This window comes from Heloderma suspectum, chromosome 1 (genome assembly GCF_057233095.1).
Source record: "Heloderma suspectum isolate Gila_16-S chromosome 1, 16-S_ref, whole genome shotgun sequence".
In the NCBI taxonomy this organism is placed as follows: domain Eukaryota; kingdom Metazoa; phylum Chordata; class Lepidosauria; order Squamata; family Helodermatidae; genus Heloderma; species Heloderma suspectum.
The window spans coordinates 130,839,535-130,856,237 of NC_139458.1; the positions used below are offsets into that span (position 1 = coordinate 130,839,535).

Genomic DNA, 16,703 nt, shown 5'->3' on the forward strand with positions numbered 1-16,703 from the left:
AATAAAACATTTTAAATTACCTGTTACAGATTAAAATTAATATTATTAGGATTTTAAAACATTATATACAATATCCCCACGAATCTTACAAGTGGCTACAAAAAACCTTGCACAAGGATCTGTTAACTGCACATTAGCACCTAAAAGAAGCTTCCTGGCAATCTCAACATCAAATCTGCCCGGAAACCTTCTAAGCAGAGGAGAAATAAACTTTGTACGAATTTCTTGATAGAACCAACAAGAAAAAATAACATGTTCAGTTGTTTCAACTGCTCCAGCACTGCAAGGGCAAATCCTCTCTGCCATTGGAGTCTTACTATATCTCCCCTCCAGAACTGCTGAGGGGAGTACTTGCCATCTGGCTAAAGAGAAAGCCCTGCGGAGAGTAGGAGGCTCCAAAAACAATACATAGGCTGCCATTTTTACAGTGTATCTGGTGTCCTCCGGTGCCAGAAAGTCTGGTACTCTGCTAATATCACACTGCCGTTCAATATCTAACACTCTGTTTGGTAGTTACCATCGCCTTATCCAATCCCATTGTTAGGAGAGTCTGTGAAGAGAATCCTAACAATGTAATCTTTTGATGGACTGCAAGAGGAACGAAAGCTGTCCCGAAGAATTAAAGAAGTTAATCCTTGCGGGCAATAATTTAATTTGAGCCAGAAGTTAATAGAGACAAGGCTTACCCTAGCCTCTATTTTAATCAAGCCAGAGTCTCGTGTAGGGCAGAGTGGTAGGCGGCAGTACTGTTTAACAAATGTCCAAATTTTGATTTGATTTCTAGGAACCTGTGCAGTATTATATGTGGCTAACGTACATACATTTTATCAAATGTTTGCATTGTACGTACGCAGTATATCAACACTTCATAAAACTACAATATATGATCAAATTTATTTTGGAATTTCTAATGATGTTATGAACTGTGTTCATACCTTATGTTGCACAGGAGTCACTGTGTACCAAATTCAAATTGGCTGCACATATGCACACATGTGCAATATTATGTCTCAGTATCAGAAAATGATCATATATTAGTGTACATTTGGTGCTTTTATGAAAAAGTGCACAATTCTTGTGAAATATTATGCCACCACATTACCACTGTTTTAAAATATGATGTAGTAAGGGAGGTAGTGGGCTCTCCCACATGGGAGGCATTCAAAATGAAGCTGGACAGCCATCTGTCAGGGATGCTTTGACTTAGATTCCTGCATTGAGCAGGGGGTTGGATTCGACGGTCTTATAGGCCCCTTCCAACCCTATGATCCTATGATTCTGTGATTCTAATGGTGTGATCCTATGCATGTTTAGACAGAAAAAAGTCATACAACTCCCAGGATTTCCCAGCTAGCTGGCTGAAGAAAGCTGGAAGTTGTAGGACTTTTTTCTGTCTAAACATGTGTAAGATTGCATCCTAAGAAAAGTTATCCTGACCAACTGGGCTCTCATGTTCTGTCTCTTTGTTTGTACCCCAAATAGCTCTCAGTGTAGTACATCGTACATTTCTGTATCTAGTTGAAGTGGCTCCTGAAATCCTTTGTTGACATTATGAAATTGTCTTGTGTTTTCTTGTAGGAAGAAATCTGCTTCATCTTAACCTAATTCAGTCTGCTAATCTGCTAATACTGTAGACTGAAAGATTTTGCTGTTGCCAGGATACCCTGTAATGGGCAAGAAGCCGCAAAGAATAGGATTTTTTTTTCTTTTTAAATTTTTCTGTTAACAGGTAAGACATGTCAATAAGTTTGCTTCTACAGGTGAAGGTTTATGCATTAGTACCTGCTTCTGAAAACATTGACTAAACACATCATCCTTTAGAAATTCCTCCTGTAGCATATACCTTACTCAATATTTGCTTATTTACTTTTTTCTTTAAGGGGTTTTCCTTCTTGTACATGAGGCTTTTGGTGTCTCTTTCTTCTTGTTAGGCCTTTAGTTACAATGCAGTTTATCTGCACTAATAGTGACTTAAATTCACTTTGGGATCAATATGGCATTGACATTGCAAGTTACTAATTTGGTTTATGCTTACAATAGTGGTGCATAACCTGATCTGGCATTTAAGCCCTGTTTGGAACAGGAACTGAAGCATTGCGTTGCTGGGAAATAATACATGATTAAGTCATGTGCACGTTCACTATACTAAATCTGATTGAATAGGATTGCTGGGATTAATTCCTTTTTGTGAAAAAAGTTTTGCCTTCAGTTGAAGTTTGCTTCCAGTTGCTGCTGTTCCTTCACTTGTAGATAGGCTTTCTGGTCTGTTGGCATGTGATAGTCATTGCTATCATGTATATGACTTGTTTACATTCTCATATATTGTGGCAGTGCTACAAGGTGAGGTTTACAGCACTGTTGCTTGCACTAGTGTGTTAAATATCTGCCAACTATCTGGTATAAAACACTGCCTCCTTAATGCAAACATTGTCTGCTACTTGCCATCATCCTGCTCCCATTAGAAGGCTGGGGTGTTCCCATGGAAGCTAGATAAATCAAATGTATAGTTACAGTGACAAGATGTTGAAGCCCCTCCATCCCAGCAGTGAGAGATGGTGCTGTTTGGTAGGCTGAAAGGAATGCAATCTACCTGGTGATGGGATCACTTGGGAGGAGAGGTGTTAACCTCCCCTGCCCCCTGACTCGATGTAGCTAGGGTTGCTGTCCTCACACTGCTAGTATGGCTGATCAGCTGGATGGTGGGGGAAAGTGGGAAAGTCATGGGTTGCCCACCTGTGTATTAAACAGAATGGGAAAGAGAATGATATCTTGCAGAACTATGGAGTTCTCCTATGGAATGCAGCAGAACCTGCCAGCACCACCTTTCGAAATCTGCCAGTTAGGTAGTGGAACCTCAGGAGTGCAGTGCTGCCAACCCCCTTCCCAAATAGGTGCTCCAGAAGGCTACCTTAGTCCAGCCTTTCCCAACCTGGTGCCCTCCAGATGTTTATCTGAAGGGCACCAGGTTGGGGATGGCTGCCATAGTCAGTGATATCAAATTGCTGAGCGGTCTAGGAGAGGTTGTACTCTTCCAGTGAAGGTTATCCAGAAGATTGGTGAAGGCAGTTTATGTACGAACGTCAGGTCAGACGATGGACTGAAATGGGCCCTGATAACCATCCAGAAATGCCTGAGTTGACCTGCTGCCATCACCTGCTTGAACACCATGCCCACAAATGAAGACTGGTGACTGACAAGTGGTAATTTAAAGTCAATTGGTCAAGGAAAGGCAGGTGTAGGAGTACTTAAAATGAAGCTACATGCATTTCTGTTCAAAACTTTAAAGGATTCCTGTAGCAAATAAATATTCTCAACTTTAATGTACATAATTAGTAAAGGTGATTGAACTTGTTCATTTGTAAGTCAGTACTTTGTCACTTGGGCCAGAATTGTGCACACAAAAGGGACTTTGTCACCTTTCCTTAGAGCCCAGAACTCTCAAACTGCTTTTAAAACTAATTACAGTGCAGCTTGCTGAAGCATAAGAGTTGCTGAGAGGAGAAACTCAGTGAGTACATCTTGATCACAGTTGGTAGCTGGAGAAGAAATTGTTACCTTAAGGTCTCAAGATATAATGTTAAGAGTAAGGAAATAATTTCTGAAAATCCATAAAAGTGCAGTTTACAAATATTTAGAAGCCATGTGATTCAATTATGCATGGATGGGAAATGTGATATACAGCAATTGGATTCTGAAAATAGCTTTGTTGATAAAATATCACAGCAGTTAGGATATTGAAGAGCAGTGACATGCTGATAAATTGTTTCGTACTAGCTACTACATAAAAGTACATAAAATGAAGTTTTATGTAGTAACTTGTAAGAAATGTAAGGAAAATTGCTGGAGGAGCTATTTTATTTTTCTGAATGAAATAATGCATATAAAATGTGTGAAAAGTAGGAAGTCCAGATGAAGATGGAAATGGCACTTAAGGTCATCAGAATTCTGAATATATGATAACAGGTTGGCATCTTAAAGAAAGACAGATGTTTTGAATAACTTCAGGTTTTTATCAAGGTAGGCCACCTGGAGCCCTCCAGATGTGGGAGTTGTAGTCCAAAAGAATCTCTTAACATTGCTTGCTGGTTCTGATGGGAGTTGTAGTCCAAGACATCTGGAGGGTACCAGGTTGCCTACTGCTGATTTATATAATATATGTTGATAGGTGGGAAGCTTTCATTTGTATAAAGTTCAACAAGTTTGTTTTCAGAAACACCTCATAATATTCCATCTACACTGGAGTGGGGCAGCTTGTGGCCCCCCAGATGTTTTGCCTGATAACTTCCATCATCCCACACTATTGGCTATGCTGGCTAGGGCTAATAGGAGTTGTAGGCAAAACATCTGCCAGGCCGCAAGTTACCCACCCCTGATCTGCATTAAAGCTGAATTATTTTAAAATACCATGCAAGTAGCGATAATCAAGTTTAAGAGAGTCTTTGGTTTGCAGTGATGTGGTTTTCCAGAAAAATGTCCAGGGCAAAATTAGGTTAATTTGCATAGGATTTTTTTTAGCTTGCATCGGAAAATGTTCTGATACACTAGAGAGAGAGATAATTAACCTGTTTATTTTACTTTAGTAAACAACAGAGCTTTTAAAAAGGACCCCATGTTAATTTTTGTCTCAGTACACCACAAGTATTTGATGTGAAATATTTGATGAAAAAAATTAAAGCACCCTTAATGTAAAGAAAATAGCATGTTCTTCCCTTACATTGTTTAAATTTAAGGAAAAAACCCAAAGGTCCTGAAAACTGTTGACACACTAATTAGTCTGAACAACCCAAAGAACTGTGCATGATAAGCTTACAACCACTCATTTCTTTCAACAAAATTCCACTCTCTTCCACTGAAGTTGTTGGGGCACCTTCAGCTTCGCTATCACTATTTATTAGTTCCATTTCACTCTGGGATATAAATGTACTTCAGTGACATATATGTATGCTAGGGATCATCACCTGAAAAACATTAATTACAAATTTGAAACTGCCAAGTTTGCCTAATACTGTATTTGCAAATTGCATCCATACATTGTTACTAATGAACTTATGAAATGGAAATTTTTCTACAGAAAAATAAAGCACGGGACATTTCTCCACTCCGCATCACTGTTGGGTTGGTATTCTGTCTTTTTAATGCTCAGGTCAGTAGAGTACTACCTATACCATATTGATGATATGAGAACACTGTGGGCCACTGCAGACCTAACACACAGGCTGTTCCTTAACCATGAGGGGGGATTAGAGGCAGACTGTAACCACACTGCCATCACACTCCTGATTTTTTTCTTGACCAGCATTTGAAACCAGCTTCAAACTCATTAGAATGGATCCCTGGCTAACCTTATCCATGGTTAAGGCTGACAAGAATTGTGACAGCGCACATGACATCGTGTGGCCTGTTCCCAGTTTTATAACGGGCAGGCCACACTATTTACTTCAGTCTTCCTCCTACAGTTGGGTCGTACAAAGTATATAAGCAAAAATTTAACTGTAAGTAAGAGTGTGAGAGCGGCGTTTAAGTAGTATAGACTCTACTGCTAAGTTTTTGATGGTGATGGAACAGTGGGTGAAAAATGTGCACATAAGTCCAAAATGTGTTCACCCCATGTTTCTAGTAAAAAGCTGAGTGACCTTGTAAAAACTAAGAGATGGTGGGATAGAGGGAAGCACTTGGGAAACTTAATTGCCTTTTCAAACATGGTACTGTACTTTTCTGAATGCAAGTACCTGACCAATGCGTAATGATGGCCTATGGATTTGAAAACTGACAATGTAATGCAAACACCATACTGTAAAAATTGTGAGCTTTATAAAGAAACCAAGAGTGAGACTCATCCTGCAATATGTAGTGACTCTTATCCAATGAAATGCTTTTTAAAAAGTTGAACATTATGTATTATAGGTGATGAACACTTTCTAGTTCAGGGTACACATTTCTGCTCACCAGAAGTTTTAATAAGAAAGTAAGTAATTAGAACATTTTCTTATGTATCCTATTATACTATAAATATCTACATACAAAAATGTCCCCTTGCATTTTGCACGATGATAGACTTCAGCCAGTGTGCTTAATTTTCTATACGGTCATTGTGTTTTTTTGCTGCAACTGTATGGGGTTTGTAGAAGGAACACATAACTTCAAAACATTCAGTTCTTAGAGCTTTCAACTACTCAGTGTTTGTATATAACTTCACTTAGGGTGCAATTCTATGCATATTTAGACAGAAGAAAGTCCTACAACTCCCAGCATTCACCAGCCAGCTATGTTGGCTGGGGAACGCTGGGAGTTGTAGGACTTTTTCTGTCTAAACATGCATAGGATTGCACCCTTAGAATTTTGAAAATGGTTTATATCCTGCTGCTACATATGCCTCCATGTGGTTCCCCATCTGTGAGGAACAGATTAGGCCCATCCTGCTTAGTTTCAGCAATGCTGCTGCATTAGAAATTTCACACAACTACCCTTAAGTAAAGGTGGCCAGGGCTGGCAAGCAGCTGTAGGACAGGCATACTTTTGGAATGAGGACAACTTGTGTAAAAATGGTTATTGCAGTAAAAATACTTACGAAGTAACTGAAGATGATGAGTTGAAGGCTGCACTGGAAGTACCTTTAACTTAATTGCGAAGGTGTTTCATTTTATGTGTGTTTGCTGTAGAAGCTGACATTCTTGGGACTTTACTAATTGGCTGTTGATTTATGTGCACCTTTTAAAAAAGGCATAAGAACATAATCTGACCTCTAAAATTAAGCTCTCATGATTACATACAGGAGTTGAATGACGACTGAGACAGTCTGGAACTCAAACTCATTTACTCATCTTGTGAAAATCTATGTAGGTAGTATGCATAGCTTCATTTGTCTCTGGAGTCCCACAGATGGCTTCCTAGTCTGCGCAGAACATCTCTAGAACCTTCTAGAACATTAATGTTCATGTTAAGAGGTGTATTTTTAATGAATGAGGATTTTCTATATTATGTTATGGTTGAAAATTGTACAGCACCATGTGAGTGCTTTTATGTCCTGAAAGGTGGTTGATAAGTCTTCATAAATGATCAGGGACTGACAGACTACCATGCTTGGAGACAGATGCTGGTAATATGACAGAAGAAGAAGAAGAGCTCTACTAAATGTGGCATTAGCAAAAGCCTAGACATTCAGGGCATTTAATGTACATGGGTGGAGTAGATCATATGGCAGCCTTGCAAAGTTCAGAGAGAGATCTCAGCTCTTCTTGCAAGGTAGCTTCTCTCTAAGTTGAACGTCTATTATTGGTTAGTATGAGGAGTTTGGCTAACTGGCAACAATAGTGAAGTTCATCCAGTGGAAGACGTTCTTTCACTAAATGTTCTTCTCTTTGTTAAGGGGACTACAGCAAGTAAACGGATTATTGTCTTTATAGATTCTGATGCCATATAGATGTAAAACACTAGTGTCCTGCAAATATTTAGGGGTACGTTCATTGTTTTTCCCTTGTTCTGGGAAGAAGAGTTTTAATGTCTTGGTAGAAGAGTAGTGATGTTTGGTCTGTAGACTACCTTTTATTTATGCATTCTTAAGAAAGGTGAATCGCAACACAAAACCAACAGCTCACTCTTGTCTGCAAGCAGACATGATAGAAAGAAGGCTCTTTTTGAAGCAAAGAAGGTAGAGATCACAGGTAGCCATTCATTCAGAAGCTTTGCCCATGAGTTGAGCAAGAAGATTCAACGTGGTGAAGGTGTCCTAATAAAAGAACACATATTAGATAGTCATTTCCAGAAAGCTTTTTATAAGATGATTTGAAAGTAGGATGACCTTCCGCTAAGGGAGATATGAAGATATCGCCAGGATACAAAGTTGAAAGGAAGAAACAACCCCTTGCAATAGAATTGTACTGTGTACTCCAGAGTTTTCCATATGGAACAAGACGGCGTTTTAGATTATGAAACATGCAGAAATTTGACCACTTCAAAACATGGAATTATTTTGTGGATGGCTTGTGCGCTTTTACTAGCACAGATAACAACTCTGAGGACTGGCAAACTGCTACTAATAGTGGAGATGGAGAAAGATGCCAGGAATTATAGTTCACCAAATAAGGAGCAGGGACAGTACTAGGGAAATGATATGCAGCAGGGAATCCTTTTGAGTTTTAATGAGAGAGGGTGCGTCATGTGAAAGGTAGAATGTATAGATTTAGAGTGATTTCAGGAGAAAGAAAGAAATGGTTGGATCGGGTAGATTTACTTTGTTTCTGAGTAAGGGGAACCCATAGTTAAAGGAGTATGAAAGGACGATAAGGAGTTTACAGAGAAGCTTAATTCTTTGCATCTGTCTTCACTGCAGAATATGTAGAATGAATAGCCATGCCTGAATTGGTATTTTCAGAAAGGGAGTTTGAGAAATGGAGGCAAATGGTTATGACAGATGAAGTTCTAGATTTTATTGAGAAATTGAAAACAGACAAGTCAGCAGAGTCATTAAACTCAAATGTGAAATTGCTGATCTTCAAACAAAAAATGTAATATGTTCTAAGATTGTCCTCTGTACTAGACGACTAGAGAATGATCAGTGTAATGGCAACTTTTAAAAGGGGGATTCGGGGGACATCCGGGAAGTTGCAGACTGGTTAGCTTAATGTCTGTTCTGGGTACATTGGTGGAAAGGGCTTTTAAAGATAATTTTATCAAGCATATAGAAGGACTAATCTTGCTGAAAAAAATCAACATGGCTTCTGTAAAGGTAAGTCCTATCTCACTAACCTTTTAGAGTTCTTTGAAAGTGTTAATAAACATATGGACATGGATGACCTGCTAGACATGGTTTACTTGAACTTCCAAAGGGTTTTTGACAAAGTTGCTCACTAAAGATTCCTAAGCAAACTTGGCAGACATGGGATAAAAAGAAAAGTCCTTTTATGGATTGGTAACTGGTTAAAGAAAAGAAAGAGTTGTTGTTGTTGTTTATTCGGTCAGTCGCTTCCGACTCTTTGTGACTTCATGGACCAGCCCACGCCAGAACTTCCTGTCGGCCGTCACCACCCCCAGCTCCCCCAAGGTCAAGTCTGTCACCTCCAGAATATCATCCATCCATCTTGCCCTCGGTCGGCCCCTCTTCCTTTTTCCTTCCACTTTCCCTAGCATCAGCATCTTCTCCAGGGTATCCTTTCTTCTCATTATGTGGCCAGAGTACTTCAGTTTTGCCTTTAATATCCTTCCCTCAAGTGAGCAGTCTGGCTTTATTTCCTGGAGTATGGACTGGTTGGATCTTCTTGCAGTCCAAGGCACTCTCAGAATGTTCCCCCAGCACCACAGTTCAAAAGCGTCTACCTTCGCTCAGCCTTCCTTATGGTCCAGCTCTCGCAGCCATAGGTTACTACGGGGAAGACCATTGCTTTCACTATGCGGACCTTTGTTGTCAGTGTGATGTCTCTGCTCTTCACTATTGTATCAAGATTTGTCATTGCTGTTCTCCCAAGAAGTAAACGTCTTCTGATTTCCTGGCTGTAGTCAGCGTCTGCAGTAATCTTTGCGCCTAGAAAGACAAAACCTGTCACTGCCTCCACGCTTTCTCCCTCTATTTGCCAGTTCTCAATCAAGCTGGTTGCCATAATCTTGGTTTTTTTGAAGTTTAACTGCAACCCAGCTTTTGCACTTTCTTCTTTCACCTTCGTCATGAGGTTCCTCAGCTCCTCCTCGCTTTCAGCCATCAAAGTGGTATCTGCATATCGGAGATTGTTAATGTTTCTTCCAGCGATTTTAACTCCAGCCTTGGCTTCATCAAGCCCAACATGTCGCATGATGTGTTCTGCGTACAGGTTGAATAGGTAGGGTGAGAGTGTACAACCCTGCCGTACTCCTTTCCCAATCTTAAACCAGTCCGTTGTTCTGTGGTCTGTTCTTACTGTTGCTACTTGGTCGTTATACAGATTCCTCAGGAGGCAGACAAGAGGACTTGGTATCCCCATACCACCAAGTACTTGCCACAATTTGTTATGATCCACACAGTCAAAGGCTTTAGAATAGTCAATAAAACAGGAATAGATGTTTTTCTGAAACTCCCTGGCTTTCTCCATTATCCAGCGGATATTGGCCATTTGGTCTCTAGTTCCTCTGCCTTTTCTAAACCCAGCTTGTACATCTGGCAATTCTCGTTCCATGAATTGCTGGAGTCTACCTTGCAAGATTTTGAGCATTACCTTACTGGCATGTGAAATAAGTGCCACTGTTCGATAGTTTGAACATTCTTTGGTGCTTCCCTTTTTTGGTATGGGGATATAAGTTGATTTTTTCCAATCTATTGGCCATTCTTGTGTTTTCCAAATTTGCTGGCATACGGCATGCATCACCATTAATTCAAGCAATGGAGGGAGGGAAACAATGGGGTTCCCCAAGGATTTGTAGAGATACGTGCTTTCAACTTGTTTTTAAATGATCTGGCATTGCAGGTGAGCAGTGAGGGGACCAGGTTTGCCAATGACAGCAAATTATTTTGTGTGGTTAAAACAAAAAGGATTCCCTCCAAACTGGGAGAATGGACATTAAAATGGCAAATATGGTTCCGTGTAAGCAAGTATAAAGTGATGCATGTTGGGGCGAGAAATCCTAACTTCATGTATACATTAATGGGGTCTAAACTGGTGGTGACTGACCAAGAAATAGAACTTGGGGTTGTGGTGGATAGTTCAATGAAGAGGTCAACGCAGTGTGCAGATATTGTGAAAAAGGCGAGTTCCATGTTGGGCATAATTAGAAGTGGAATTGAAAAGAAAACTTCCAATATTATTCTGCCTTTACACAAATCTATGGTTCAACCACAGTTGGAATACTGTGCACAGTTCTGGTCACTGAACCTAAAAAAAAAATACTGGAGAGTTGGAAAAGGTACAAAAATGGCAACCAGAATGATCAAGGAACTAGAGCATTTTTCCTGAGGAAAGGTTTCAAAGGTTGGGGCTGCTTAACTTAGAAAAATGGTGAATAAGGGGAAACATAGAGGTGTATAAAGTTATGTGTGGTGTGGAGAGAGTGGCTAGGGAGAAGTTTTTCTCCCCTCAGTACTAGAACCCAGGGTCATTCCATGAAGCTGAACAGTGTGAGATTCAGGACAGATAAAAGGTAGCACTTCCTCCCACTGCACATAGTTAAGCTATGGAATTTGCAAGACTTTTACAAGATGTAGTTATGGCCATCAACTTGGACAGCTTTGAAAGAAGCTTAGACAAATTCATGAAGAATAAAGTCACAACAACTACTAGCTGTGATGGCTGTATATTAGCTACAGTATCAGAAGCGTTAAGTCTGTGTATGCCAGTTCCTGGGGAACATGGGTGGGACTCTTGTACTCAGGTCCTCCGTATGGGCTTCCCAGGGCATCTGGTTGGCCATTGTGTGAACAGTGCTGGATTACATAAGCCTTTGGTCTGATGCAGCATGGTTCATACATTCTTATGCCATGTCGTTTCACTGTGATACACAGGTTCCCTGTAGATTCAAGACGACAGGTCACAGATCCACAGTCCCAACAAATGTGGCTGTGCACACCAAATGAAGATCCCCTCATGTACGCCTTCTGACAGCTAACTGGGCTCTGAGTTTGGGTGGGTGACTGTGCTGAAACAGCTGTGGGCAAAATGTAGCAATGGGTACTTTGCACGGTATGACGCTCTGTCTGGACATACAAATCAACTGATCCATTTTGGCATACAAGGCACTGAAGTGGTTCAGGCAAAGGAGATGGAAACTGCCCCTGGAAATGTGGATTAGGCAACAGACTAAGAGGGGAAGAACGCTAAGAAGGTTCATGATGAATAGGCTGAGAGCCAAGTGAATCCAGGGCAGATCTTGGAGCTGTGTGACAAGATGGTCTGTCCACACTGTCCCATGATCAAAAGGAACTTTCTTCAGGTTGGAAGCACAAAGGGGCAACAACTTGGGGCAGACTCAGGATGGGATAGAACAAAGGGATCAATAGCCTGACTCTAGGAAATGAAAGGGAACCTCAAGAAGGTTCTGACTTCTTGATTAAACTAAAGTGAACTGACTAAGCATTACAAAAGGCATGTTTCTAAGAGAACTTCGGCAGAGAGGTACAGAACAAACGGGTGTCATGAGAGGTGCCCAGGTGGTGCTTTAACCTGCTGATCTACCTTGGGGGGAGGATGCTTCAGGATTGGACCATGTTTCCTGCAAAGCTTATAGATTGGCCAATTTCAAGGTACCCTTGTGGGTTATGTGACTAGGATGGTGACTTGGTAGTCTGGAAGGTATTTGCATTTCTTCATAGTTCCCAAGCTCTGTATACTCTAGAAGGGCAACTCCTCTGATTAAGTTACAGTAGAAGACACAGAGCAAAGAACCTCAATTACAATAAAGGCAGGTAGCCTAGCATACTAATGTCAGGATCCTCTTGCTCCTAGCTGCCATGAACTTCCTCGTCATGCAGCCTTTCTGAGAACAGAAATATTAGACAAGTTGCTAGTGTGATAACAACAATACAAAATACAAATGGCACATACACAAAAGCAGTTATGGCTGAACTGCTCAGTTGCAGTTCAGAACCCAAATGAGTGTCTGCACAGATGTCCACTTGAATAATAGTATAGGGTAAGCAAGCTGTCTTTCTTTACATCATAATGCTAATAAAGAACATGCTAAAATTAGCTTACAGTGTATAGTGGTGCAGTTAAGCGAAGAATTGACCAAATTGTGTGCTTTAGGTTAAAAGCATCAAATGTGGCTATGGGCATGCAGTTATAATGCATAAAAAATTCTTGTTATGGATCCTCCCATCTACTCTTGATTTGGAATGAATTAATCTTAATTTTTAAAAAATATTTTTGCTTATAAATGAATGCTCACAGAATGTTCTGAATCCTGGTGAGTGTAAGTCACAACAGAATTAGATGATAAATACAAAATGAATGTTCACCAGACAATGAACATAACAAGGCATGTGTATTCATGGTGTAACATAACTAAACCATATGAACAATATCATTGGTTCAGTAAAAGCATAATTGTTAAGCCTAGTAAGTAATATCTCTGGAAAATAGTGTTTTCCTTCACATTGGCAAAGAGCAGTGCAATTGCAGCTGGCTTCGTTAGCTGAGACCTCTGCATGTTTTTGTACAGTTACGTTGTATTTGCTTCATAGCTCTTTTCCTGCGTTTGGCTAGGAGTTGCTCACTTTGGTTGCTATAAAGACCCAACTCCAATGCGCAGGATCTGTTTTCTCCGTACATGTGCTACCTGTGGTGTTGGGAGTATTCTCCAGGGGTTGTGATGTTCTTGAAAACAGATGCTGCCTTACCTTATTTACTTTGCACAATCCATTCGTTCCATCATGCAGAAGTACTTGCAGACCTTGCAAGTAGCATCATGGTATTATCAGAAGAGTGCTAGGGCTTCTGCCAGAGTCCAAAATGCATTTGAGCCATCTGGAATACGTTCCGTGTATCTCATGACTTGTGACCTCACTCTTTGCAACATCACATCCATATAACAACTGAATCTGTTTGCCGTACTAATCATGATCTTATACCCACTGTATAATGTACTGTATCTGATGGATGCAGCAGTAGGTGCATGTCAGCTTTCTTGTGCAAGCATGTCTCAATGTTATTTTTGTCCTTTCTGCCAGGTAAACATAATACTTGTTTGCTGTATACCTCTTTGCCTTCTTTTTAAAACTGAGGTAACATCTTCCTCCAGCAGATGAAACAGTTCAAATGTATTTATTTTTGTTACATTCATAACCTGCTTTTCCTCCAAAATCCTCTCCATTTTGTCCTCAGGTAGGTTAGTCTGAGAGTCAGTGACTGGCTCAAAGTTACACAGTGAACTTCATGGCTGAGTGGGGACTATGACTCAGGTCTCCTAAGTCCCTGTCCAACACTTTAACCACTACACCACACTGGCAGTTTGCACTGACACCAGGGAAGCTGTGCCAGTTACGGGGCACTCTTAATGAAGGAGCCATCTTCCACCTCAAACCTTTACCTCTTTGTATGCTGTCTTTAGACTCTGTGATCAAGGCATTCCGTACTATGTCCAGCCTGTGTCTGTGTGCTCCGAGCATTGCAACAAACATTCCAAAAGAAGTGTTTGGGAGGTTCCTGATGAAAGCATTTGAGCAATGATGGCACTATCCAGTAACTTCGTAACTTTTGGGGCTTGTATCTGGAGGTAGTGCTAGTGACTTGACTTCCATAAGTAAGTCTGCTTTATTGCAAATCTCATTTCACTGAGCTTAGACCATGATGGAGTCCATGGCTAATTCTTATGCTTGAAAAAATCCTTGAGATAGCATGACAGTCGCAGGACATCAGTGTACGATCTAGAGAATAAATCGGTCATCCTTCAGTATTGTGACATGCACCTTCTGCTTTGGCACTGTTCTAGAGAGCAGTTGTAGTTTTTCTGTGATCTCTAATTGGTTTGGATCACTAAACAAATGTCTGTTTAAGGTCTTATTGTTCCTGAGCCACTATGTATGCACTTTTGCTAGTATCCTTTCTATTGGAACCTATTATGTCCTTGGTATCCAAAGTTAGGTCACCACTGTCTTTCCCAAAAGGGTTTCTGATGTCATTCATGAGAGTGATCAAAGCTAAGACTTGATTGGACTCTTGCTCACCTGGTGCTTGATCATGGTGACTTGTGCATTCCTTGCAGATGACAGCACCTTCAGATTCCTGAATTATCTGTACTTCAGATCTTATCACCATCCAGTGCCTCAGTGATGGTTTATCCGTCAGCCTCATTACATCTCCACCTCTGTTAACTGAAGTGTTGACCTGTTCATGCATCTGATAAGAGTGCCATACCAGAGAATAGGCACTTCATACGATTTGCCACAAACACATCGTGCAGAAATACGCTATGTAGCTGAGTGTGTCTATAGTAAATGACACATCTCTAATATGAACTGAGAGCCACTGTACATGGTTCACATGATCAAGATTAAACACCCATGGGCTGAGCTGTAACAATCTTCCTTCCTAAATTGATCCTATCAGGTCTAGTGTATTAAACTGCAGTTCAAGAACAATTGGCCAATACTGACATTGTGGTTGATCTGCTTTCATTTTTACACACCAAGCAGTGGTATCCGAAGTCTCTCCATTTGGTACAGTTTCCTTGTCTGCTGAGTGCATGATGTTGCATGATGAAGAGGGCATACTTGGTCCTAGTCAGGGGTGGGCAACTTGCAGATGTTTTGGTCTACAAGTTGCCTACCCCTGACTTAGAGCCATGTCAGCAGTACAGATGGCTATTGTCCTACTATTGCCTACAAGCCAGTCTCTTAAGTAATGGAGCAAATTCCATTTTGGAGTATACAAAACATATTTGGTCATATCCAGTGTTAGTTTAAATTAGTCTAATTTACACTACCATTGGATACAACCCTAGGAATGTGTTGCCACCATGAGTATCAGAAAAGTTCAGTTAGATTCTTTTAGGCAAAGCAAGCTGTGGTTGGTTGACCACAAGCCAGGTGCCTAATTTGGTTTCAGGTGTTAAACAGCTGCTTTAATCACAGTTGTGGAATGCTTTATCATGCCAATGAAATGTACTTTCTGAAAACAGAGGTGCAGTTGAGTGCAGTTGCTGTCATAGGGTCTTTTGATTGTGCTGCAACGAAGAGAGAAATTTCCCTCCATGAGAGAAAGTTTTGTTGAGCTCTGGATTTCCCAAGCAGCTGTCTCACGTGTTCCAACTAATTAACATACATTTGTTAATTCATTGGATAGACTATGTACTTCCACCCTTTTGAAGTAACTGAAAGTAGCAGCAGCACCACCACAGCCCCTTACCCTCTCTGTTCCCAGTTCAGAGAACACATGGGAAGCTTGAGTGGCGTAGGAGGGCATGCTGAGGAGAACAGTGGATGTTAAGAGGAGGGGCACTAGGCAGTGTGAAGATGGTAGCAGCTTCTCCAGGCTAGAAGGGGTCACTGCAGGCTCCCTGAACCACAGAGTCTCATCCTAGCCACACTAACATGCACAGTTTGAGGCTTGGATTGGGACCCTCATCTCATAGCACCCTCATGTCAGTCACGATTGTGGCAATTCATATCACTGCCATTCCTTGACTGTAGCACAAAAACATTTTTTCATTTGAAGTATGGTTAGAGTGAGCACAAAAATTTAAGAAAGACTTGCGCATTTTTCATTTTCCTGTCCCCCAGGAGTCATTGTTCACTTGATTACATATCAAATGGTTAGTATGGTGCACTGCATAAGTGTGCCAAGTTTCATACTTTTAACCCAATATGCACAGTTTTAGCCTTAACCACTCCATTATTCCACTCGTTGCAAAGAAATAGCTGGTAATTGCCTTCTATAATGTGTTTAAAAGTGAAATGTGCAGTGCTTTAAACTTCAGTTGAAGTTTTAAAAACGCTTACATTGCATGAAAGTAAGCCAGACTAACCTTGTTAACCAAAACTAAAATATGAAACAATATAAAAAGGGTTTGCTGGCCACAGTCACTGCAACAGTTAAACCTATGAACTGGGATTTTAAGTAGCTAGATTTACACTAACAACTTCCTTAACATTGAGTCTCGTGGCAGTCCACATGATTTGGACTGTTTGGCATAGCCTTACTGAAGAGGATGACACTAACACATGAAACACTTTAGCTTGTCCTAACCTTATTTTTAATTGACACTAGTGAAGTCTTATTCTGTCTGTTCTAGCCCAGGCTGCAATTCTA

General features: G+C 40.6%; 1 protein-coding gene across 49 annotated transcripts in view; it reads left to right on the forward strand.

Annotated features, from left to right (window-relative positions):
• Positions 1 to 16,703, forward strand: part of PPP6R3 (protein phosphatase 6 regulatory subunit 3) — a 106,540-nt gene that overhangs the window by 9,819 nt on the left and 80,018 nt on the right. For 27 of the 49 annotated variants that reach the window (XR_014792285.1, XR_014792280.1, XM_084857789.1 and 24 more), the window contains one exon: positions 1,579 to 1,729. The exons of 4 other annotated variants lie outside the window; for them this stretch is intronic. Coding sequence is in view for 6 of the 45 variants with exons in the window: in XM_084857555.1 (XP_084713681.1) it covers positions 5,054 to 5,143 (90 nt within the window). In the remaining 39 variants the exon portion in view is untranslated. Of the gene's footprint in view, positions 1 to 1,578; positions 1,730 to 4,968; positions 5,144 to 5,296; positions 5,493 to 5,904; positions 5,966 to 16,703 lie in introns of those variants that run through there. 18 more of the 49 variants (XR_014792247.1, XM_084857555.1, XM_084857573.1 and 15 more) reach the window with 5 other exon arrangements.